At 40.3% G+C, this 24,868-nt stretch overlaps 1 protein-coding gene across 3 annotated transcripts in view; it reads right to left on the bottom strand.

Annotated features, from left to right (window-relative positions):
- The window catches only part of WAPL (WAPL cohesin release factor), a 110,445-nt gene extending 88,551 nt beyond the window's left edge, over nucleotides 1–21,894 (bottom strand). The window contains exons 1-3 of one of the 3 annotated variants that reach the window (XM_036734632.1): nucleotides 21,805–21,894; nucleotides 21,192–21,262; nucleotides 18,741–19,261 (exon numbers count right to left, since the gene is read on the bottom strand). In XM_036734632.1, the coding sequence (XP_036590527.1) occupies nucleotides 18,741–19,261; nucleotides 21,192–21,199 (529 nt within the window). In that variant the 5' untranslated portion in view covers nucleotides 21,200–21,262; nucleotides 21,805–21,894. The remainder of the gene's footprint in view (nucleotides 1–18,740; nucleotides 19,262–21,191; nucleotides 21,263–21,804) is intronic. The other 2 variants (XM_036734631.1, XM_036734634.1) reach the window with 2 other exon arrangements.
- Nucleotides 21,895–24,868: the final 2,974 nt, after the last annotated feature.

The raw sequence follows: 24,868 nt of genomic DNA, 5'->3' as shown, positions 1-24,868 counted from the left end.
AATAAAAATACGAAGTGAAGCAGAAATTAAGTTGAGTTTTTTTTTTAAGACTTGAAATTTCTTTTTCACATCTGGCTTAAGAATATTAAATTTGAAGGAAATGGGTCTCAAATTCCAATACTGCTACACTAGCAAAATTGACTAGTGTCAGTGAACACTGTGAATTGAGAACAATTTAGTATTGAAACACTATCTAAAAAAAAAGGAAGCCTTCTAAATATTCTTGTCATCCTACTTAATTTCAATTATATAGCAATATAAAAATTATCTTTATAGTCTGTAGTACCATTTAAAGGTGATCTATAATTTAATCTTTCTACCAAAGATATACCTACATTCCTAATGTTGAAGAGTTATCAATAAAATAAAGAGGAAGGATATTAAAAGTGTTTAAGTTGGGGCAGCCAGGTGGCACAGTAAGTAGAGCACTAGCCCCAGAGTCAGGAGGACCTGAGTTCAAATCTGATCTCAGATACATGACACACTTACTAGCTGTGTGATCTTGGGCAAGTCACTTAACCCCAATTGCCCTGCCTTCCCCCCTCAAAAAAAAAAATGTTTAAGTTAAAAGCTTATCTGGTTAAGAATTTTTCTAACCACAGAGATGTGTCCCCCAAAGAGATTTTTTAAATGTAGTAGGAAAAATAAGTATTCTTTCAGTTTAAGTAAATTTTCACTTGACACATTTTTTTAAAATACAGAATTAATAAAGTAGGGCAACCAAAGAGATCAAAGAAAGAGGAAAAGGACCCATATGTACAAAAATATTTATAGCAGCTCTTTTTGTGGTAGCAAAGAATTGGAAATTGAAGTGATGCCTATCAACTGCAGAATGGTTGAACAAGTTATGGGATATGAATGTACAGTTATCTCTTCCACATCATGACTTTCCCCATCAAGGTTTTGATATATTGCAGGTGAGCATAAGAAATCAAATGGGAATTTTGGGGAGTTGTGCAGAAGCCACAGACAACATGCAGACCAGCAGACAACACGGAAAAAGTTTAGAAACTCAGAAATGCACAAAATATATGTTTAGTATTGTATAATAACAACATATTTTATCTTTTAATAACATACAATATACACAGTTTCTTTTTTAAAGTTAAAATAAGTTAAAGTTTGAGAAAAGAATGCTAAAGCCAGGAAACACAAAGGCTAGTGTTTTTATGTAACACTGACCTATGTATAACCTACGATCAAAAACTTACCTGAATTTTACAATAAGGTACATTAAAGAACCCATAAAAGAAAAAGAAAAAAGTTCAGACCTTCTCTAGTATGAAGGGAGGGCCTAAAAATTTTACATGAATTCTCCAGATTGGGGGTGGGGTGATGGTAGGGGAACAGGTGCAGCGCCACACCCCTAACCCCTGAGATACAACTATGCTCTAAGAAATTATGAAGGAGGTGGCTTTGGATAAAACTGGAATGATTTGTATAAAATGATACGAAGTGAAGAGAACTTACACAGAGAATAATTTATACAATAACAGCCATACTGTAAAGATAATCAACTCTGAAAGTCTTGGGAACTGATAATGACTAACCACAATCCCAAAGGACTCATGATAAAAATGCTGCCTACCTCCAGAGGGAGAATGAATGAATTCAAGAGTGAAGCAAATTTTTTTTTTGGATGTGGCTAATGTGGGAATTTGTTTTGCATTACCACGCATATTAGTAATTGGCTTTGTTTTTCTTGCCTTCTCAATGGGCAAGGGAAGGGTAAGGAAAGAGAAAGAATTCAGAACTTAAAACTGAATTAAAAAATAATAACAAGAAAAAAAAATAAAGCCAGGAAACCGATTTAACTGAACTCCAAAACCTGGAATTAAAGAAACTTTAAAGTTGAAGAACATCCATGAGTTATAGAGATGCCCCATGTAACTAACAAAGCTCTATAAGCTTTTATGAACTCATTTAAAAAAAAGAGGGGGAAATTCAATTCTAAAGGGATTCTCAGAATCACTAGTATTATTAAAAAAAAAACTGGTCTAATTAACTTGATTGCTGAGTACAGATCTAGGAGAGCTTTGAAGTTGTGATGCTTTCTCCAAAGCATCCTCAGTGGAAGACTTGGTATCTATAAGCCTGACCCGTGAACATGCCTATCCTTCTCAAAAATTCTCAACTCTGTTTCTTGATAGTTTAAGGATTAATCATTCCATGTTACAATCTAGTTCAACAAGTACATATTGAGTGTCTATTGCACACGATGCCATGCCCTTGCAAAACATGAAAAACACAATCCCTGCCCTCAGAGAGATTGCAAATAGAGGAATACAAGAAAAAAATGGTTAAAAACAAAGGACACCCCCCCCCAAAGTTTTTGCGGAAGAAAAAGCTAAGTCTTGAAAAAAAAGTACTTTAAAAGGCAAATATGCTGAGGGAACACATTCCAGGCACTATCTATGGAAACACCTGGAGTCAGGAGGGTAGATGACCCTACTGAAAGGAATCTATGCACATCACTTTGAGAAGTAATTTTGAAATCATAACCTTTAGTTATTAGGATATGTACATTAATTATACTTTGCATACTAGTATGAGGAATTGAGTAAAACATTCCAGAAGATTTTCCATCATAACTATAATGTTTCAGCACTTAAAAGTTAAATTTAGGATCAGATTTAGACATGGAAGAACCAGAGAAACTATGTGGTCTAACCCAACCATTCTATAGATAAAGAAAAACACCCAGAGGAGTGCAATGACTTATTTACCCAAGACCACAGAGCAGAATTAGGCTTTAAATCCACACTAGAAGACTTAAAATTCCGTGTTATGAACACTGTCCCATACCACTACAATTTGCTAGAAAAACTTTACTTATTCACAACATGCTATTCCTTGTGGTGGGATACTTCACAAAGTATATGGGCTCATTAATTACATAAAGAGGTCTGACCTAAAACATTAGCTCACCAAAAAGAAAATCATCTCGAATATATCCACTGAAATTATTCTCAAAATTTAACTAAGTTGGGCTGGGCATGGTCATGCTTGGGGAGGAGGAGATAGTGGAGAACTTAAGCTACGGAGTTCTGGGCTACAGTAGGGCTGAATTCATTCTTGTGTCTGCACTAAATATTACCCCTCCCAACCCCCCACAGTGACTCACTGGGAGCAGAGGGCCCTCAGCCTTCCTAAGACCAGATCAGAAAAACAGAATAGCCAAAGCTTCTACATGCCGATCAAAGTTAATGTGAGTGGCCTATTCAGCTCAGGTGAGAAAGGAAGACCCTGCAGCCCTCCCACCACCAAATTCAACTAAGTGCTCTACACGATTTTCAATTTTTAAGCCTTTTATAACACTAGGCATAGAAACCAAGCAACAGTATGTTTTGCTGTCCTATATTGTTGTTGAGTCATGTCCAACTCTTCATCACCCCATTTGGGGTTTTCTTGGCAAAGACGCTGGAGTGGTTTGCCATTTCCTTTTCCAACTCATTTTACAGATGAGGAAACTGAGGGGAATGGGGTTAAGTAACTTGCCCAGGGTCGCACAGCTAATAAGTGTCTAATGCCAGATTTGAACTCAGGTCTTCTTGACTTCAGACCCAGCGCACTGTACCACCTAGCTGTGCATCTAGAAAAAATGAGGAAAGCTTATGGTAAATACATTGCCTCAAAATTTTCAGGAACCAAAGGAAAATACCAAAACATGACTTATCTCAGCACTAGCATTTTCTTCAAGCACTGACAATTCTTATTTTAGACTAGGTTTACATGCTCACTTAACCCTGTTTGCCTCAGTTTCCTCACCTGTAAAATGAGCTGGAGAAAGGAAATGGCAAACCCCTCCAGTATCTTTGCCAAGAAAACCCCAAATAGGGTCACAAAGAGTCAGACATGACTGAAACAAGTGAATAACATCAAAAGCAAGGGGGAAAATACCTTTGAAAACTCAAACGTATGCCAATATCTCAAGCACAAAACATATTATAACACCTAAGATTTGTATAGGACTTTAAAGTTTATAAGGCACTTTACATATAGTTGGAAGAACCTCAGAAACAATCCAGTCCAATCCCTCATTTTACAAATGAGGAAACATGTTGGAAGAAAGCGTAATTTGGTTCCCAAGCTCATACTAGGTTTGGTTCACCCAATCTGGCTTATATACCAATTTTGTCAAGATACTTCAAATTTTAGCTCTGTCACACCTTCAATAAATTTAAGTAGAACTTCAGGAAAAAATCACTTTGCTAGGGGACACCATAAATGATAATGACGATGACAAAGAACTTTAGTCCCATTGGGGTAACAGTAAAAAAAATCAAAATACTCATTTCAGTTCAATGTATTCTTTTCATGCAAAATAGGAACAACAGTGTGTTGTATTAGGAGTCAAATGCTCTAGTGATCCCTCCTGCTTAGGGCAATGTGCTTCCTCCAAGTATTCATTACATCCACACAAATCTCCTCTTGATAAGTTTTCAAATGATCACTGCATTTTCAGTATTAAAGAACTAAGCATGCTTGTTCCCCACAAAATTATGTACTGACACTAAGTGTGGACAAAAGCAAAACTACTGAACAGTTTCACTAATACAGTTTGTTTTGTTTCTTTTAAAGGGGGTTGGATAGAGAGCACTAAAAGTGAAAAACAATGATTTGGAGTCAGAGACTCTGGAAAAGAATCCTTCTTGGACCTCAGTTTTACAGGAAGATGAGACTAGATATTTAAAAGTCCAGCTTTAAGTGTATATCCCCATAAGTAAAAAAAATTTTATTCAGAAATATGATCCTATTATAGATATAAACTATTTGATGAGTGCTGAATATATTCTCTCAAGTATTTCAATAAGCTATAAGGCAAAGCTTACATTTAGCACATTTTTAGTATTAGGAGCCTTTAAAAATGAACTCATCTTATCTAAGATCTAAAGGATGACAGTGGATCCAGGATGGAAGGTACTCCCATACCCACCAGTTTCTTAAATGACTGGCAACTCTCTATTACCTAACAGTATCAATGCTGACATAACAGCTTTGTCTAAGAAGATGATTACAGCTAAATGAGTTAAGGGAAAAACAGGCCCTACTTGTGGTCATGGGTAGCTGAAAGCTAAGGATAGATTTTGTGTCTAGGATATGGGGCTGAGAATATTGGAGTTCAATTCTGGCCTCCTATACTTTCCAGCTGTTTGACTCTAGACAAGCCACTTATGTCTCTCTGGGCCTCTGCTGCCTTATCTATACAATGAGGCCAACAATAGCATGTACTTTACAAGGCTGTTCTGTAGGTCAAATGTATTAATTTAAATAAGAGTACTTTAGCAAACTCTAAACTGATTCATAAGTGTTAGCTACTATTCTACTTATATAAATGTTACAATTTCCAAATTCCAAAATTCCTTTTGTTGCTCTTCCACCTCTCTGAACTGCCTAATCTTGAAATTCCATTGCACACATTATTTACAAAGCGTGTCAGAGAATAACAAATACTTCAGTGTAACCTGCAAGATAGGTTCAATTTATGGTATAAACTATCAGGTGACATTAATTTGAAAGCTGTTATAATCAATAGTTTACTAAGTAAATTTTAATTGTAATATAAATGAAGTGTGCTCTAATAACCTACTAGAGAACAAGCTTGTAAGAACTGTGACATACTTTGTGAAGAGATGCTATAATTACAAACAGTTCATTTATTTCAGTTAAAAAAGTCTTAGAGGACTCTAACTTGCAAATACTTCCTCCCTAGTTAAAGTACTATACTGTTTTATTCATTCTTTCAATGTATGAATACCATGTAGACTAAGTAAGCATCCGCAAAGTGGGCCAGGAAAATGTCTTCCAGAAACCTTCTATTTAGAGAAGCTGGTCACACTCACCCTAAGGAAAATATTAACTAGCACACCTCTGAAACTACACTTAAAAAAGTCCAAACCAGATTTTTCAAAATTCAATACCTTTCACTCAGGATACCTCTTACCCCACTGGACCATCATGTGTCACTTTCACCATATTAACAATCACTTAAGTTCAACTACTACATACATTTTCCTGGATGACAGCATAGCTCTAGGTAACAATAATGGCTAGTTCAGAACTTCACATTTCCATAGAATACACAAAATGAACTTTTTAAGGTAGTCTTTTATGTTTTGTAATAAGTATATGGGATGAACAATCTCCAGCTAATAAATTAGACATAGATCAAATTATAGGGCAGGGGTGGGGAACAAGTGTCCTTCAAGGCCCTTTGACTGAATCCAAACTCCACAGAACAAATCCTCTTAATAAAAGGATTCAAAGAGCCACACTTGAGGACAAAATGTCATGTCCCTTTTAAAGTTGAGGCTCATAAGTTTTAATACATATGAAGTGGAACATAATACTGCAAGAGCAATGGACTCAAAAGAGTGAGAACAACTAAGTTCTAACTCCAGATTTGCCAAGGAACTACCTGTGTGGCACAGGCCAACAAGTCACAACCTGCCTGAAGGTAAATTTCCTTATGGCTAACATATGAATACTAGCACTTGCTCTACTTAGGATTTCTTTTTTTATCCTCTGTGAGAAAATATGTGAAAGCTCTTAGAAACCTACAAGTGCCACAGAGTAATAGAAGCTATAATAGATCATAAAAACTATACAAATTGCCTCAGAGACATCACCTGTATGTTTTGTAGTAGCTACAGACACTGATCAATGTTATTTTTTGAGCATCAGCTATATAGAGAGCACCATGGGCGTTACAAAGAAAACATGGCTCTTGCCCTAAAGAAGGTTTCATTATAAAAGAGGAGCTAAATAAAATATAAATATAATACATATACTTGTATAAGTATATATATACATATATATACGTATATATATATATATATATATATATATATATACACGTGTGTGTGTGTGTATGTATGTATATTACAGATGAGGAAACAAGAGGCTCGTAAATAAATAATAAGCTGTAACAAGAAATGAGCAGCTAGGTGGCTCAGTGCAGCGTGCCAGGCCTGAAGTCAGCAAGACTCATCTTCCTGAATTCAAATCCAGCCTCATACACTTACTAGCTGTGTCACCCTGGGCAAGTCACTTAACTGTTTGCTTCAGTTTCCTCATTTGTAAAATGATCTGCAGAAGGAAATGGCAAACCACTTCAGCATCTTTGCCAAGAAAACCCCTAAGGGGTGTGGGGGTCTTAGAAAGTTAAATGACTGAACAAGAAATAGCACCCAACTACAGTGGACAGGATGCTGGCCTTAGTGAGGTCAGTAAGACCAAGGCTGAATGCAGCCTCAGCACTAACTAGTTCTATAACCCTAGGCAAATCATTTAACTCAGGCTTAGTTTGTTTCCTTATTCATAAAATGGGGATAATAGTACCAGGATCCTAAAGGAACAAAGGAAAATGTATGCACATCACTTTAAAAACCTTAAAACACTCTATTAACATGAGCTGCTGCTACCACTATACAATGGAAGATATAAAGTGGTTCAAAGCATGGCAAGCTCACTTTCAGCTGAGGGGAACAGGCCTTATGTAAAAATGGCATTTCAGTTATATGGTTTAGAAGCCTGGAGGGTCTATATGGAAAACAATTTACAGGGTGAGGGTGAAAAGGTACCAAATCTTGAGCTACATGGAAGTAGTGTGTATTAGAGGGAAGAGACTATCCTTGAGAGAAGAGCAGGGTTACTCCAATAGTCTAAGTGAGAGGCACTCAAGACCAAAGAAATGGATAAGAGATACTCAAGAGGATCCAAGAGTAGAAATGTCACAAGCTGGCTGAACAGAGAGCCAAGAGAAGGCCAAAGTTCAGAACTCTGAGGAATGCAAACATGGCATGAGAGGAGAGGAGGAAGATGCTTATTAGAGAACTATTAGGAGAGTTAGGAGATGAAACATAAAAAGTCAAGAAGAAAAGTATCATCATGGCAAAGCATAAGACAGCATCAAAGATACTGTGATATTATCAGTGGTGATCTTTAAAAGAGCAATTTCAATGGAGTGCTGAAGAAAGATGGCTGACAGCAAGGATCTGAGTAATGACTGGGTAGTGACCACTGGTTAATAACCTTGAGTTCTTAAAAGCTATGTCACCAAAATACAAGACTGGCTAAATTCAGAGAGGCTAATCACTACATTGGCCAGAGGAAGAATTTTCAGCCACAGCAGCCCCCTACCTCCAACCACATCTACTCAGTTATGTGGGGGTGGAGTCATGTGCATTGGTGTAAGTTGTACCTAACAACTGTATTACAGATCTTTGAATTGCTTTGTTTACAATCTTTAAAAATTTCCAGGTTTCCAATTTGGTATTGAGAAAAAGTAGTTTTAATTGTAATAATGTAAACAAAATTAATACATATTAGCACATTAATTTGCATATCACACATTAAAAATGTAGTCATGTTTACTAAGATTCATGTTTATCTCTATGTGAAAAAAGGGTGTGTGTGTGGGGGGGGCGGGAATTAAAACTGTTCCAGGTAAACACAATCTTTTAAAGGACTGCAGAACTGAAATGTCTCCCCCATTCAACTACTGTCATAAAACCCTCTCTCTTTTTCATTTGTTCTGCTTGGCCCGGGAGGGCAGTTAAAGTCACAAAAAAGGAAATTGAGGTTGAACATAAGGAAAAACTTCCTTTCAAAAAAAGAGAGGTACAGTGTCAAATTCTAGTCTAGAGTTTATTTTGCCAGCATTAGCGGCCTTCTGTCTCTGAACATGGTACCAGTTCTGTTTCTGGCCAGGATGTAGGAATGAAGTGAAGCTCTGAATCAAAGTGATCGTCAATACGGTATGAATGTTTTTAATTCTATATGGGACAATTCTGTAATGTCTTTTTGATTTTCTGTTTTAGCTATTCTACTTTGTTTTTGACTCCTTTTTAAAAGAGAAACTGACATTTTGGAAAGGTTTAAGAAAAGTTTTCTTGATAAATAAAAACTTCCTAGCGATCTAGAGCTATGGCAAAGTGCAACAGGTCACCTTAGGAAGAAGCAGGTTCTCCCTCACTTAAGAGGGATACCTTCAAAAGCAAAAGCTGGAATGGTATTTTCTAGAAGGAATGCTTGGACTAAATAGCTACTTCGATCCCTTCCAACTCTGAAATTCTGTAATAATTACATTATTTTCAAGTCAAAGACATGTTTTTCTCAAAGGACACTTTTGCACAAACTTAAAACTGAAGTCTACATATAGAAGCTTAAGATGGATTTATGTTCTTCAAGCACTTAGTAACAATCCACTATAGTAATAACATTCCACTATAGACAGAATTGAGGGAGAACATACTTGTACTTTAATGGATCCTTGACCTTTATCAATTAGACAAGATAATCACTAAGCTCTAAATAATCGTCTATCTCTAAATCTACGACCCCATCTATGTTACTATTGCCTCCTCCCATAAAAATCCCACTACAGCCAAAGTTTCTCCTGAATATCCTAACAATATCCATATTCTCTTTTCATAGATGATGTGCCCAAAGTGCTGGAGACCTTCCTTCCTGTAGGATTTTTTACAATTCATATCAACACAGCATTCATAGGGGCAGCTAGGTAGCACAGTGAATAGAGTACTGACTCTGGAGTCATATCCTGCCTCTTGACATTTGACACTTACTAGCTGTGTTACGTTGGGCAAATCACTTAACCCAGACTGCCACACCTGCCCCCTGGAGAAAAAAAAACGGAAAAAAAAAGAACACAGCACGCAGACCATCCATCAGATATCCCTCAAGGTCACCACATGACCAGCCCACCTTCTTTTCCAGATCTCCTCAATAACATCCCTTGCTCCACTCCTTGCTTCGAGGTTGTAGTAAATACCTTGCATATGTATGCCTATCACAGTGCCTCTAGGAAAATAAAATGCTAGAGCTCCAAGAAACAAAAGTTTCTTCCCTCAACCAAAGAGAGGTATCCATTAATACAGAAAATCAATTCATATGAATCTAAACCTTGTAGAAAGTTAATAATCTTAGGTATTCATAATTTAAAATGATTATAAGTTCTAATTAATGTTGAATCCATTGATTTTCATTAACTTTCTCCTAATGTGGGAAAGAATTTACTTTTTACTTGAGTCAAGTAAATAGCGTAAATAAGATTATTGGGAGGAACAGCAGCATATTTTGAAAAGTATTCATTACAAATGAGCCTTAAGGGGCAGCTAGGTGGCTCGGGAGTAGAGGCACCAGCCCCAGAGTCAGGAGGACCTGAGTTCAAATTCAACCTTAGACACTTGACACATTTACTAGCTGTGTGATCTTGGGCAAGTCACTTAACCCCGGTTGCCCTGCCTTCCCCCCCCCCAAAAAAATGAGCCTTAAGTCATTTTAATATAGATTAGAATAAATTTTCTAAGCAGTGAATCTGAATTATTCCAAAGTATTAAAACTTTGCTTTCAAAATACTTAGTAATTCAGACATCTGAATTTATCTGCCTCTTCTTTCCAATTAAGCCAACTGAGCAAAACTTTCATCTATCCCCTCAAGAGATCCAAAGTAAAATGACTTGTCCAAGTCACATAATTAATTAGTGGCAGAGTCCTAACCTCTTTTATGTAGAACCATGCTGTGTCCAAAGTTTTTTTAAATTCAATTTTATTTTTAGTTCCAAATTTTCTCCCTCCCCCATCGAGAAGGCAAGAAAAATGAAACCAATTACAAATAGATGAAATTATGCAAAACAAATTTCTGCATTAGTTATGTCTCTCCACCCCCCCCACCCCCCCCCCAAAAATGTAAGAAAAAATTAGAAGAAAATATTCTTCAATCTATACTCTGGGTCCATCAGTTCTCTTTCTGGAGGTGAGTATGTTTCACCATGAATCCTTTGGAACTGTGGCTGGTCATTATTTTGATCAAAGTTATTAAATTCTAGGCAGTTTCTTTGTAGAAACTAGCAGTTAATTATGTACATTCTCATCTTTTGTTTTTAACTCCTGAAAAGAAGTTGGGTTCCTAGGTAAGGGACAGTTGAGAGGCTGGGGGTGGGGGGGCAGGGAGGAGAGAAAGGATGAAAAACACCAACCTTGCCACACAAAGAGCTTATAATTTAAGGGAAATGGTAGGATAGGGAAGTGATAAAGGTCAAAAGAAGGATCCAGTACTGTTACAAAAAAATTAGGGAAACATTACTTTCAGCTGGAGGAAAGGCTTTTATGGAAACACCTGAACTGTACCTTGAAAAAGATTAAGTTTCAATAAACAGATATGGAAGTGGGTAGGAAAGATACCAATGCAAATGTATAGAGGAAAGTAGATGGAAAATGACATCAGGGAATAAGACCTAATAGTACAACTTGGTTGGAAAGTAGAATACAAATAGTGAGAAAGGCTTGAAGGGCTGGAAAACTGGTTGTGGAGGCCTTAAATACTAGGCTAATGAGTTCGTATTTTATCTTTGCATTATAAACATTATTTCAGCAGCTGTATGAGGAGAGACTGGAGGAAGAAGAGATTAAAGGCTGGTCAGCTAGTAGGACTGTAATCATCCATATGTGAAGAGGAGAAGACCATGCCTATCCTCCCAGTATCATGTTTATAATCTTAGCATTAGCCTCAATGCCTCAATGCTCCTCCACCCCACATGTCCAACCAGCTGAAAAAATATTGCATTTCTACCTTTATAATACATCTTGAATCCAATACCTTTTTCTCTCCTCTCACACCGGGTGGTAAAGCTACCACTTTACTTACTTTAGGACCTTATTATCTTTCACTTAGATTACTGTGATAGCCTCCTCCCTACCTGGTCTCCCCACCTCAAGTCTCTTACTACTTCATCCCATACACTGCTGTCAAAGTAGTTTTCCTTAAGCACAGATCTGATCATGTCACTCCCCCATGAAATCCAGTGGCTTCCTATTGTCTCTAGGATAAAATACAAAGTCCTCTGAGTAGTTTTCAAAGCCCCACACAATCTGGCCCCGATTTAACTTTACAGCCTCACTGGACATTAGTTTCCTGCCTGAACTCTAGAATCAACCAAAATTGACCATCTCTCTGATCCTCAAAAATGGCACTGCATCTCCTTGCCCACTATATGTCTCTACCATTCCCTCTACCTCAGTCTCTTCAAGATGAAACTCAAGCACCATCTTCTGCATGAACTTCCTTATTCCCCCAAATGACTCGTGCCTTTCCTCCCAGACTGCCTTGTATTTAACTACTTTGTGCATGTTTCCTACCTTTATATTTATGTTACATATATTTTCATAGGTACTTGTCTCCCCTTTATAATGTAAGCTCCTTGTTCGATTTAGGGGTTGATGAGGGGAATGGTAAGTTAAATTCTGGTTACATTCAGTTCGAATGTAGAAAGTGGGAAATCAAAGTAGAAATAAAAATTAACAATTTTATGAGTGTTTTGAAAGTCGGCAAAGAACTTTACACAGATCATCTCATTTGAGGCTCACAATACATGCTTCTCAATCCCATTTTAGAAATGAGGACACTAAAGCTCAGGCCAAGTGATTGTACAGCCACACAGTAGTGTGTTAGGACTTGAAATGAGATCTTCCTGACTCCAAGATCACCACCTTACCCACAATGACATACTGTCTAGCAGGGAGTTGAAATTCAGGGCTGGAGCTCACGAGGGGAATTCAGGCGTGAAGTGTTAAATTGATGCCATGGAACTGGATCAGAGAACCAAGGGGGAAGAAGTATAGGGGGATGGTGGGATGCCTATAGTTAAGAGATGAAACAAAAAGGACAATTCAGACCAGTAGAAAAGCAGCAGAGGGTAGGAAGTTAGAAGAAAATCAAGAAGGAGCTGTTGACAGTATGAAATGCCTCAGAAAAATCATAGGCTGACACTTGTGACCTCAGACATAGAAGTTTCAGGAAATATAAGCTCTTTCTGAAAGCCAAGTTGTAGGGGTTTGAGAAAAGAACATGGGGAAGCTACTGTGGAGGCTACTCCATGTCAATGTAGCAGTGAAGGCCTTTAAGATGATAGCTGGCAAGATGACAGGTTCAAAGGAGTGTGTATGGTTTTTTTTGTTTTTGTTTTTTTAGAATGAGGAGTCTAATTAGGCAGACACTGAAGATTGGGAGTGGAGATGAAGGACAGAGCAGGTTTTGGAGCAGATGGGAGATGATGTGATCAAGGACACAAAATAAAGGGTTAACCTTGGTAAGGAGAAAGATTACCTTATTCCCTCTAAGGCAAGAGAAAAAGAGGAGGGTTGAAGGGAATCAGAGACATTTTTAAGTTTGTCTAAGATGAACTTGACCAATTCTGAGAAAAGAGAAGAGCCACAGAGAGAGCTAAAGCTGAAGGCTTAAACGCAAAGGGAAAAGTTTGGAACAGTCATTTATAGGAAATGGGATGTCATAAAGGCTCTATGATATGAGGGGTTAGATTGAAGTTACTGAAATGGACTCAAGTCAACTTCATTTTGTGAATTCCTCTGGCAATATTAATGGCTTGGAAGTAGAAGCAGAGAAATGGGATGTTGAGAGTGACTCAGGGTTGGAGAATAATAAGGCTGCAGCAGCAAAAGGACAGGGGAATGAGACTGGAGGGCAGGGGATTAGTGCCTTGTTGAAATAGCTGACTACAGGGTCAAGACCGTGAAGGGAAGGAAATGAAGGCAAGAGAGGAGCTGAGAAGCAGAGGTTATAATGAGACTCAAGAACATGAACAGAATCTCAGAGACAATGTAGTTGGGGAGTGATGGTGAAGACTAAATGACTACCACCCTCTCAGAAGGATGAGATAGAGTGGAGATGGAGAACCTGAGATGGAGGATAACCATAAATAAATGATGACAGGAGTTGAGATGGAGTAAAAGTGGCAAACCAAGTGCTAAAGTCATTAAGGAAAGGCAGGAGCAAGTCCTAAATTCTTATTGACAGCAAGTCAGTATTAAGTTCGTATTCTTACAAAGCAAGGGAGATTGTTGAAAGATGGTGACAGAGTAAGAAAAACTTTGAAAGTGACAGCGGGGAAGGGGGAGAGGGGGACAAGAAGGTGCCTTCTCTTCCTCTTGGAGTGATGAAAACATCCAATACTGGAAAAGGTGATGTATTCAAAAGAACACCAAGCTCCAGTTAGTGTCAGGAGTTACAATGAATATGAAATGAAAAGTATAAGGATGAAGGAATGTATAAAAAATAAAACAGGGGTTACAAATGAGGCAAAAAAGATAAGACTGGAGATTTAAGGTAGATATGAGAATATTAGGAGAGAAAAGGAAAAAGAATAAGAATAGCCATGGTTCTAAACAACAGGGGTTCAGTGGGGATCTATGAAGGTTCCATCATACCAACACTCTAATTAGAACCTTGGGGCTAATTATTTCCAAAACCTTCTGTCTACCTAGTAATTCCCCCACATGATAGCTAGCAAACTACATTTTATTTCAGAGGGTTATAGAACTCCACAATAGCTCAAACAAGACAACATGTAGAAGCACACTGAAAAATATAAAAGCATTATATAAATGTACAAATACTCTCTCAAAATTATTCTTAAAGCAAAATACATCTCAAAATTCAACAACATTTGACTTCTGGGGAAGCAGCTAGATTTTTTGAAAAGCATTTATTCAACAATACGGGCAAACAAATGTAAGGCAGATCCTCAGGAGTAGTACAGAACTGCTTGCTAGTTCTTTGGTATCTCCCACAGTTCTGGGCAAGTTCTAGGCATTTAGTAGTAGTTGATTAATGATCCCTTCCATATGTTTTGCTGCAGAGCTCCATGAGTGAATATTCTTTACTTCAGAAAATCTTTCACAAGAAACAAATTATCTAGTTTACAATAGGGTGAATCTATTTACATTATTTGCCCTTCTAAACTGTTACATTTATACCTTAAATTACTTTCATTCCGTTGTCAAACAAAATAGAAAAAATATTATTAAAGCCCACTTTTTTAAAAGAACCTGTTAAAATGGTATTTCTATTAAAATTATTTAAGACTTTAACAGATCTAGAATAAATGCATTATTATTCCCCTATTCAAGTTAATTTTGACTGTCAGGATAAAACTCTGGCAGCAGGACAAACTCTTTACTTACTGTGAAACAGTTTAAATGACAAATAATTTAGTTTAGCAATATAAAAATGCTAACAAATTAATTTTTGGTTACTACTTTTGGCAAAATGTAATGGAAAAATCCTGTACTTCCCGACAATGTATAGTCTTGATTTCTTGGTCTACTTCAAATTTGGCCAAGCTGAAAGAAAAGGCAGGCAGCCTCATGGAATACAAAGAATATTAGACCAAGAAACGGAGCTCTGCCATGGGGGGCACGGTGGGGCACACACAGAGCGAATAACCTTGGATAAGTCACCTTACCTTAGTTTTCTTATAAATAAAATGGGGGGAACTCAAAGTTTTAAAAACAGACGTTCAAAAACAAAAAAAAAAAAATTTTTGCATGCAACTAAAAAATAAGATACACAGGCAATGGGGTGTAGAAATTTATCTTGCCCTACAAGAAAGGAAGGGAAAAGGGGATGAGAGGGGAGGGGGGTGATAGAGGGGAGGGCTGACTGGGGAACAGGGCAACCAGAATATATGCCATCTTGGAGTGGGTGGGAGGGTAGAAATGGGGAGAAAATTTGTAATTCAAACTGTTGTGAAAATCAATGCTGAAAACCAAATATGTTAAATAAATAAATTTTAAAAAAAGATTAAAAAAAAAAAGAAAAATAAATAAATAAATAAATAAATAAATAAATAAATAAATAAATAAATAAGATGGGGGAAGGGGAAGAGAAGAGGGTGGAACTTTTCAGGCTACTATTAAATAATTATCTAAAACATTTTAAATTCAGTCTAAAAATTAACTCCTGTCTATATATTTGTCCAATTCCTCCAATAAATGTGAAGATATGCTACCTCCTCTCCTTTATAAGTACACACAGGTCTTGAACTTGAAATACCTGACAGAGACTAGCACATAATACATGCTTCTTGACTGACCTCAAGTTCCTAACCATACACTCCTTTATAAAGGAGTGAATTTGAATTCGCTAAAACACTTTCCCAGCAGGGGCAGTAGTCACTAGTAATAAGTCTGAATGAGCCTTTTCCAATGATTTGATTGGTCTGAATGGAGAAAACCCTATAGAGGAATGTTATAATTGCCCTGCAATTCAGAGGACTTGTTACTGCCCCATGCTGTTCCTGGAAAATACAACACTCATTGCAAGTAAATTTCTAATGCCCTGAAGTCCTGCTCAGATGTCTCTTTATGGCACAGAAATGACCTGCAGTTCTCAAAGTTTTGATTCTCTTGTTGTTAGGTAATCAATCAGTTAAGTTGAAAGAAATTCATCAGTTCAATAAATATTATTATTAAGCTTCTCCTCTATACAAGGCATTGCAAATAAGACAAAAAGAAAGAACCTCTGCCTGCATGAAGCTTCTGTTCTACCAAATGATAACAACGTAAGTACAAGCTAATTACAGGTTAGAGACAACACTAACAACAAGGGAAGGAAGGAGCTCCAGCACTGAACCTCAGAAATGATAGGCACAGAAGAGACAGCCTGTTCAAAGGCACAGAGATGGGAGACAAAATGTTCAGAGAGCAAACATAACAGACTGGATGAAAGGGAGCCCAGACCCTGTAATGCTTTAAAAGCAGGCTAAGCAGTGGATAAGTTTATCCTGGAGACAAAGTAAGCAATCACAGAAGGTTTCCAAGTAGGGAAGTGACAATTATTTTGTGTATGGAGGATGATTTCAGAGAAGAAAGACTGGAAGTAGACCAGACAGGTAAGAAGCTGTTACAATAGGCCAGATCAATTTGGTGATGGAGGGCCTGAACTTGTGGAGGTGGCACTGTGAATAAACAGGACTGAGACAGAACAGGAAAGAGAGATAGCAACTAGGTGAATACAGAGGGTGATGGAGAGGTAACAGCAAAAGATATCAGAGATTTCAAACCTGGGTTACTGGCAAGAGAGTGATGCCCTAAAGAGGTCCAGGGAAGTCTAGATCAGGAGTGTTATCAGAGAAAGGTGGGAGTTAATAAGCTGTGTTGGACAAATCGTCTTTAAACTGCCAAATGGAGATGTCTAGGAGCCAGCTGGCCATGCAGTGCTAGATTTCCGGAAATTCGGCGGTATGTTCATGTTTAGGAGTAACTATTTAGAGATGATAATTGAAACATAAAAGATCAGATCACTAAGGAAGAGCATGTAGAAGAAAAAAGCCCAGGAGAGAGCCTTGGGGAACAAAGAAAGACACCCACTCTTAGGCAGGAAGCCTATCCAGCAAAGGAAGTAGAAAAGAATCATGTCTCAAATGTCAAGATGGATCAAGGAGGAAGAAGATTCAAAGTCAACAGGGGCAAAAAGCTGCCCAAATCAAGGGAGATTAAGATAAAGAAAAGACCAACAAATTCTGGCAACTTAAAAGAGATCCTAGGGAACCTGAGGAAAAGTTAATCTGTAAAATGCCAAGTAGGAAGGCAAGTAGAGGCAGTAAGCACGTATCATTTCTTTTAGGAGACTGGCATCAAAAGGGAGAAGAAAGGATGAAAGCTTAAGGGGATAGCCAAATCAAAAGGGTTAAGGGTGAGAAATGGTTGTTTGTGGGCAAAGACTTAAAAGTTTTCTAATTACTTAGATCGGCCTGGAAACCTAATCATTATTGATGATCAGACCTCACAGAGCATTTTGTTTACACATCCCTTATGCACGTCTCATCATACATCTGTATACATGTCACACATATCTCTCTCCCAAACTCTGCATCTCTTCTGGCATGTAGCACTGCTCTTCTTGTGTGCTCTCTCTGCCTGCTTCCTTCCCCCTCACTCCAGTCTCTGGAGCCCCCTCCTAGTCTCCTTGCTATATTCTCATTTTCTCCCTTAAGCCACTACGGGAGTTGCCAAACCACTGCAACTTGCACCCAGTCTCCAGTATTTACTCCCACACACAAGGTTCAGGGTAACTATTAGTACTATTTCAGCTACATTATGGGTTAACTTGAGAATACTCAAATGTGAATCACAAACTCTCTGTACTTCAATTTCCTCTGTAGAAGATGGCAAAAGGTAGGGGCAGTGAAGTTGATGAGATGAACCTTTAGGTCCTTTCCAACTATAAAATTCTATTTATGGGCTGACCTAGGAACCAAACTGCTACTGATAATAACACAGATCCTGGGAGGAAACATCTTTCAAGTTCCAAAATAACCAACCAGAACATGAACTTTGGGAACTCACTTTTATAAACTGGGCATTGACTGTCAACTATTAATCTCAGCCCTAAATCAAATCTCACCAAGAATTAGGGTAAAATACTAATTTGTTATACTCAAGAAAACTACAAAAATATTATGACTAATACTTGTTTCCTGGAACCAAAACTGTAGGTTATTTAAATATTTTAAACTTGGGCTAATTCTACAATTTAAAATTCATGTTATTGTCACTACCAATAACTACCAAATACTAAGTTTGACAAATAAGGTATTTTATTAATATAAATAACCTAGTCCACTTTATCTTATTTATGGATAACCAAAAGGAAGAAGACATCTGGAGCATATGCAAAATGCTATTCTATAGCAGACTATTATCCATTTTACAAAAATAGAACTTTTTTCAAGACAATTGTTTTCCTCAAAATTCTGAAATTTATTTACAAAGTTGACAGTGATTGTGATCTTATTATCTATCCCCCATTTTTCAAAGGCAAAAGTTTTGATGAAAGCAGGTCTATAATCTAAGTTACATAAAAGTAAAGGGCATGCATACTTAGAAGGAGCTGTCTATGACAACTATAACAAAATACTCACCTTTAGTTATTAGTTTTGCACTGCTTTTGTTTTCACCGTCTTCTAAGGTTCGGTTTGTGCTCTTTTCTTTTAAACCAAGGAAAGTACTCTCACAAGGTAAACACTTGCTCGACACAATAATGTCTTCGGTGATTGGTTGATTAATACAGCTGTTAGCTTCAAGTACAGAGGTGAAGTCACCCAGATGAGTAGCTTCACCAGGCTCCAACTGGGAGGAACTCTTAGCCTGCACCACATTCTTTGAAGAAACTGGTAAAGATTCTTCATCACTATCAAATCCAAAAGGATCTTCTGAATTTTCATCTTCCACTTTAGGCTTCTTAGGAATTTCTGGGATATCTGGATTTAAATTAGGCCTCTTCTGGCCTAATTTAGCCATAAAGGTAGTCTCTCCCCACTTTGTACTAAGGGTGGTCCTTTTGTTGGAAAATACTTCATCAAATTTAGAGCTGCCATTTCCCCCTTTCCTGCTATATGTTTTCCCAAATCTGGATGTCATTTTGACACCTGTTTCATATTCTCTGTGGAAAATCAAGAAAAATGTAACCAATATTGTAATTAAAAATTTTAAATACCACAAGTAGAATTAATAAGTTGTCAAACAAGTATGACTGACTGACTTACGACTTACCATAATAGAACTCATTAAAGTTCCGAAATTGAACCAATAGTCAATGTACAATATTCACTTATACAGTACTTAAGTATGTTAAGTGTAATAATTAAAAAGCTTAAAATTTAGGCACTCATCTTCCGAAAAGTTTTGGTATGAACAGTTCAATTCCCAATGCACTGTACCATATTAAGCCATGAAAAGCGTAACATTTTAAGACATGTTAATGTAGGGTCATATTGTGTTTCTAGATTCCTAAGCTTTTGCTTTTTTAGACCAAAAAAAAAAGAAAAGAAAAGACGGCATCACACTGAATCTAACGTATACTTCTAGGATAACTTTAAAAATGCTGGGTCTTATACTAACTGAAGTCTGACTTTGAAGATACTGCTTTTGTATTTGATAAATAAGTGCAAGTCAGTTCTTTAACATTAGTTCCATGGGCAACTAAACCATATTATAAACATACAACTTCATTTTCTTTTTCCTTTATCTGTAAACTTTAAGGATTCAGAGATTCATTCAGATTTACTTACACAATAGACAGGTGATATGTATTCAAGAGAGAAAAAAAGACATGTTTGGAGAAACCTAGATCTTTATGTGAAGTCCCCAGAAAGGGATAGGTTACATTAACTAAAAGATTAATGCCATGCAGCAATATATAAGTGCCAACTAGTTCAAGGTACTAGCTAAGGAATACTAAGAATGGTTTCTACCCTCAAGGAGCTTGCATTCAATGGGGGATTGGATGGGGGGGGGGGAAGGTCCAGAGAACAACAAGGTGTACCCAAGATGAAAATACACAAATATACAAAAGGGGGAGGGAGAACTCACCCAAGGGGGGTGGGGAGTGTACATCTTTCTTTTATACCTGATATGCATGTATTCTTTCACTAATAAGCCTCTTCCATTTAACTGTTATTAAAAACTACATTACTGAGATAGTTGAATTTATAATAAACTTTTAAGAGGCGTACAGCTTCACTGTACTGGAATTAATGAGCTTAAAAGAAATGGGCTATCGGCTACACACAGAAAGCATGCCAGTATTTTGAAATATCACAATGGTTTTCTGTACCAGAATTTGCCCCATGTTTCACTGAACTCCAAATACTGCTGTTGTTTTTTTTCCCCTTGGATCTACTAAACACCTCTGAGGAATAACTGTCCAACTGATCTTTTGGGGTATTCACCAGGAGTTTTTTTCCATATGAGATATGAAACTCAATAATAAATTAGTAACATTTCCTATAACCTTGGGAATAAGAACAGGAGATATCTGTATACCCCCTTGCACCAGATTTTATTGGTGAATTTTGTGTTTTTCTTTCCTAGGTGCTATAGAAACAAAATGCTTTATTTAAGTAACTCATCTGTAAACAAGAGAACTTGGTCATTTCCATAGAAAAATGTAAATAAATCCCTATGCATTTGTATTACTGTAGGATACAGATATTTGAGATATTCCTCAACACTGAGCTAAAGAGTGTTGGCCTGGGAATTCCTTGGATTTGGGTTTACTTACTACTCCTGTGGCTTTAAGCAAGTCAGTTGACCTCTATGGGTCTCAGTTTCCCCTCTTTCAAACGAGGGGTTCAGACTAAACAACCTCTCAGGTCCTTTCCTACTCCATGACCTAAAAAGTTAACACCTGAGAGTTTGCCAAAAGCAGGAGACCCGTGGCAAATCTCAATCTCGAGTCAAGCCTTCTCAGGTCTAAACTGGAAAGGCACACGGAAAGCTTCGGGGACGCCCCGACACCAGGGGCACCACCACCCGGCCTGCGGGGGACCCCAGGGGGTGGGCGGACAACTTACAGTTACAGTCTCACTTACATGTGCATAGGCGCGTGGGTCTTAACCTTTCACTCGGGCCTTCAGAGACATTTGCAACTCCTCCAAACAACCTGTCCGGGCCAGAGAGAAAGTGGGACTCCGTGATCCCGATGCTTGGGGTCTTTTCCTTCCGCATCCACTTCGCCCCGCCCGCCCCACCCCCGGGGCCTTTCGGAGGGCTCGCGGCAAACTGGGGGTCCTGGCACCCACAATTCCCTCCCATCGCCCTCCTCCCCAGGCGCGGCTTCCCGAGGGGCAGCGGACCAGACGATCTCAACGCTCCGAGCCTCCGGCCAGGGCGAGTCTGGCCGGCGCCCCAAGAAAAGTCGCCTTCCCCGCCCAGCTCTCGGGGGCAGAAGCGGGTGCGCGGCCGGCGCCCGCCGTGCACTTGACCGAGGCGCAGGGAGGGGGAGGGAGGCGCCCCGGACTTGGCGGCCGCCCGGAAAGGGCCGGGGGGTGGGGGGGAAGGGCGGGCGAAGATCCAGATACTACTTTCTCTCTGCCCGCCCGTCCCCCCAACTTCCTCCGGGCCGCGCCGCACCGGGCGCCCCGAGCCCCCTCCCGGGTCCCCGTCTCGGGCGGGGCCTAGCGGCCGCCACGGGACCTCACTTACCCTGGGCGCCGAGCGGGCGGGGTGGAGACTCCGAGCTCCGGCCGCCGCCGCCGCCGCCGCCTCGCCTTCCCGGCGGCCCCCGGGCGGCGCGAGCCGGGCGGCCGCTGGGGCCCCGCGCGCGCGGGCCGAGGGGGGGGTGAGGGGGGGGCAGACGGTTGGCGCGCTCGAGGTGGGAGACGGTTGACGCGCAAGGAAGAAGGGGCTCGGAGGGTGGGGGGGGGGGAAGGGGACGGGAAGAAGAGTTCCGCTGCTGCTGCCCCGGCCGCCGCCGGCGTCCACTCCGGGCCAAGAGGAGCCCCCGGGGAATGGAAGAGCCAGAGAGGGGGAAGGGGGGAGCGCCGGCGGCGGCTGCCCCGCAACTTCCCCCGCTGCCGCCGCCGCCGGCCCGGGCCTAGGCCGCCCCGTCCGCGCCGCCGGGGCTGACTAGCTCCTCGCGCTGGGCCGCCGTCGCCGCCGCCGCCGCCCCCGCCTGCGCCGCCTCCTCGCCCGGTGAGTGGTCAGGGCTGGAGTTTGAGTAGGGCCCTGAACCATCTCAACGCCATTTGCGCTCCCCGGCCGGCCGCCCCCCTTCCTCCCCCAGCCGCCAGCTCCGTCACGGCGCTTCCCACAGGCCCCGCGCGGCCCCAGCCGCCGCAGCCAATCGCAGAGCCTATCGGACCAACCGTCGCGCAAGCGCGGGACGCCGCACGCGCCGGGGCCCGCCATGGTCTCGGCCGCGAGGGCCCACGGGAGGTGTAGTTTCCGGCCGCACTCCCGGGGAGGGGGTGGGGGTGAACCGCGGTCTTCGCAAGGAGAGAGTAGGACGAAGGGCCTGGGCTCTGCCGAGGCTGGCGGGGGGGAGGGGGGGGGGCGCGGGCCAGGGGCCGGACACTCGGACTGCTTCTGCCAGTGCCCTCGGAAGCTTCCGGCCGGGGGAGGGAGTGCAGAGACTGGGAGCGTGGCGGACGCCTCGATGTCCGTGCTTGCCCTGCACAGACTTGCCGCAGCCCAGGGACCCGGAGGCGCCCGCGAACTCCTACTGGGATGCACCGGCTTCGGCTCCTGCCCTGGTCCGGTTCCGGGTCTGGTAGTGGAGCAATGTGTGCCTACCGGCGGGCATGGTCAGTTCGGGTTCCCACGGGCTACTTAAAGAGGCTCGTGGAGCCCGGGATGCTGGGTGCACGTGGTGCTGGAGAGAGACGGTGGCTACCCACCCCGCACCCCCTATCTCTCTGTCTTCTCTGTTTCTGTCTCTCTCTTGACCCACGTAATCAGCGACAAAATGCCGCCCTCGTGAAGATATCACGAAAACATTTTAAAAATAACCTTTTTATGTATGGAAGGAAGCAACCAAGCACCTTTTTCCTTTTTATTTTAGTTTTAAAGGATTAGAAAATCTTTATTGTCCGACTTTCCTCAGCGCTTCTGTGCTCCAAATGAGTCATCCTGGAAATTGACAGCTTCCAGCAACCTGAGTCACAGATCCGTAGGGGAACAGGTAACTAGATCTCCCCTCCCCTCCCCTTCCCTTCCTCTCTCTGTCTCTCCCCCTCTCTCCCTCCCTCCCCACTCTCAATACTGGGAACTCGTTGTGAAAATACATTAATTATTTGTTCTATATTTTTTGGTGTACTAAACCTTCAAAAACATCGTCAATGGAAAACCAGATTTATTTGACCCAATTGTATGTTACTGTCGAATTGCATTCATGTGGGCATAAGGAGACCTGGTTTCTAAATTCTGCCTTTGCCTGTAGCTATCTGGGTGACCTTGAGTTACAAGTCTTTAGTGATCTGGGCCTCGGTTTGCTCATTTGAAACCTAAAGGAGTTGAGCTGGATGCTATCTATGAGATTGTGGTTTCCATCTAACAACTATAACAATGTATTCTGGGTTTTTTTTTTAATTATCTCTATATCATTTCTCTTCCCTCTTAAAGTTTAACAAGGATACCAAAATAAAACCGTATTCATGACTTCTGTATCTATATGTGGTCTTATTCTGGGGGAAAGGGGAAATGAATGGAGTTTTAGGTAATTGGGAAATTAACAAGATTTTCGTTAGCTTTTTTCCTCAAGTCCTTCCATTCATACACCTAAAGCTGTGAGTAGAGCATGTTTATGAAACTCTTCAAGTGGCTTTCTTCTAAATTATAAAGAATAGTTTAAACAATATGTAATCAGTATGTTAGTGAAGCTCTATAAGGAGTCCATAGAAAACAGGTCCAATTCAAGGCATTGAATTCAACTGCTTGGCAGTTGAATGATTAAGTCACCACAGGTGGATGCATTATTTTAAGTATAGATAACCTGTTCCCTAACTTTGGACCTGTACCCTTCAACTTTTATGCACAGTATCCTTTTTTTCCTTTTTAAAAGCCAACTCTATTGCAGCCGGCTTGAATGGAAGTTAGGTCTGAACTCTATTCTTCAGGGTGTAGTCTCTGCAGGAGTGTTTTATTTGAACCAGTTTTGCTTTAAAAAGTCAATGTGGGATCTTATTTTATAATTTTCTTTGAAGACTACTTGTTGGGGTGCAGGCTCCACTAACTATAATTACTTAGATGATACAGTGGTGGGTGCTAATTAAGGGGTAATTATCATCAGAAGCAAAAGCTAAGATCAAAAAGTCAAAAGGAGCAAGGAGATAATTGCAAGATTTTTATACCAAGGTGTATAAAGCTTGGTGTTAACCCTCTAAATTCAAAGTCTGTAACTTCCTTATGGGGCAGGCCCAGTGGCTAGGAGTTAAAAAACACTCCGGAGGCCCTTTTTAGGTGTCTCTTGTTTTCTCCCCATTTTAAAATACTGAACTAACGAAATGTCAACTAAAATGAGGACATCCATATAGAGAATGGAGCTCTCCTGTAAGCGACTGTCATTCTGACCCAAATGTGACAGTCACATTTCTGCACTCATCCAGGTAGCTTGGAACATAAGCACGGCATTTAGGTCTTGGGGTTGCCCAGAACCTTTGTGCCCTCTTTGCTGCAAGTCGAGGTCGTGGAGCTGTGGCCAAGCAAAGGATGCCCACTATGACCTTGCCTAACTTGGGTCTCTCTTCCCTGTGGCAGCCTTTGGGGTTCC

Source organism: Trichosurus vulpecula, chromosome 8 (assembly GCF_011100635.1).
Source record: "Trichosurus vulpecula isolate mTriVul1 chromosome 8, mTriVul1.pri, whole genome shotgun sequence".
In the NCBI taxonomy this organism is placed as follows: Eukaryota; Metazoa; Chordata; class Mammalia; order Diprotodontia; family Phalangeridae; genus Trichosurus; species Trichosurus vulpecula.
Note: the sequence above shows the minus strand (reverse complement) of the source record. Positions and strands in the feature narration are given on the sequence as shown.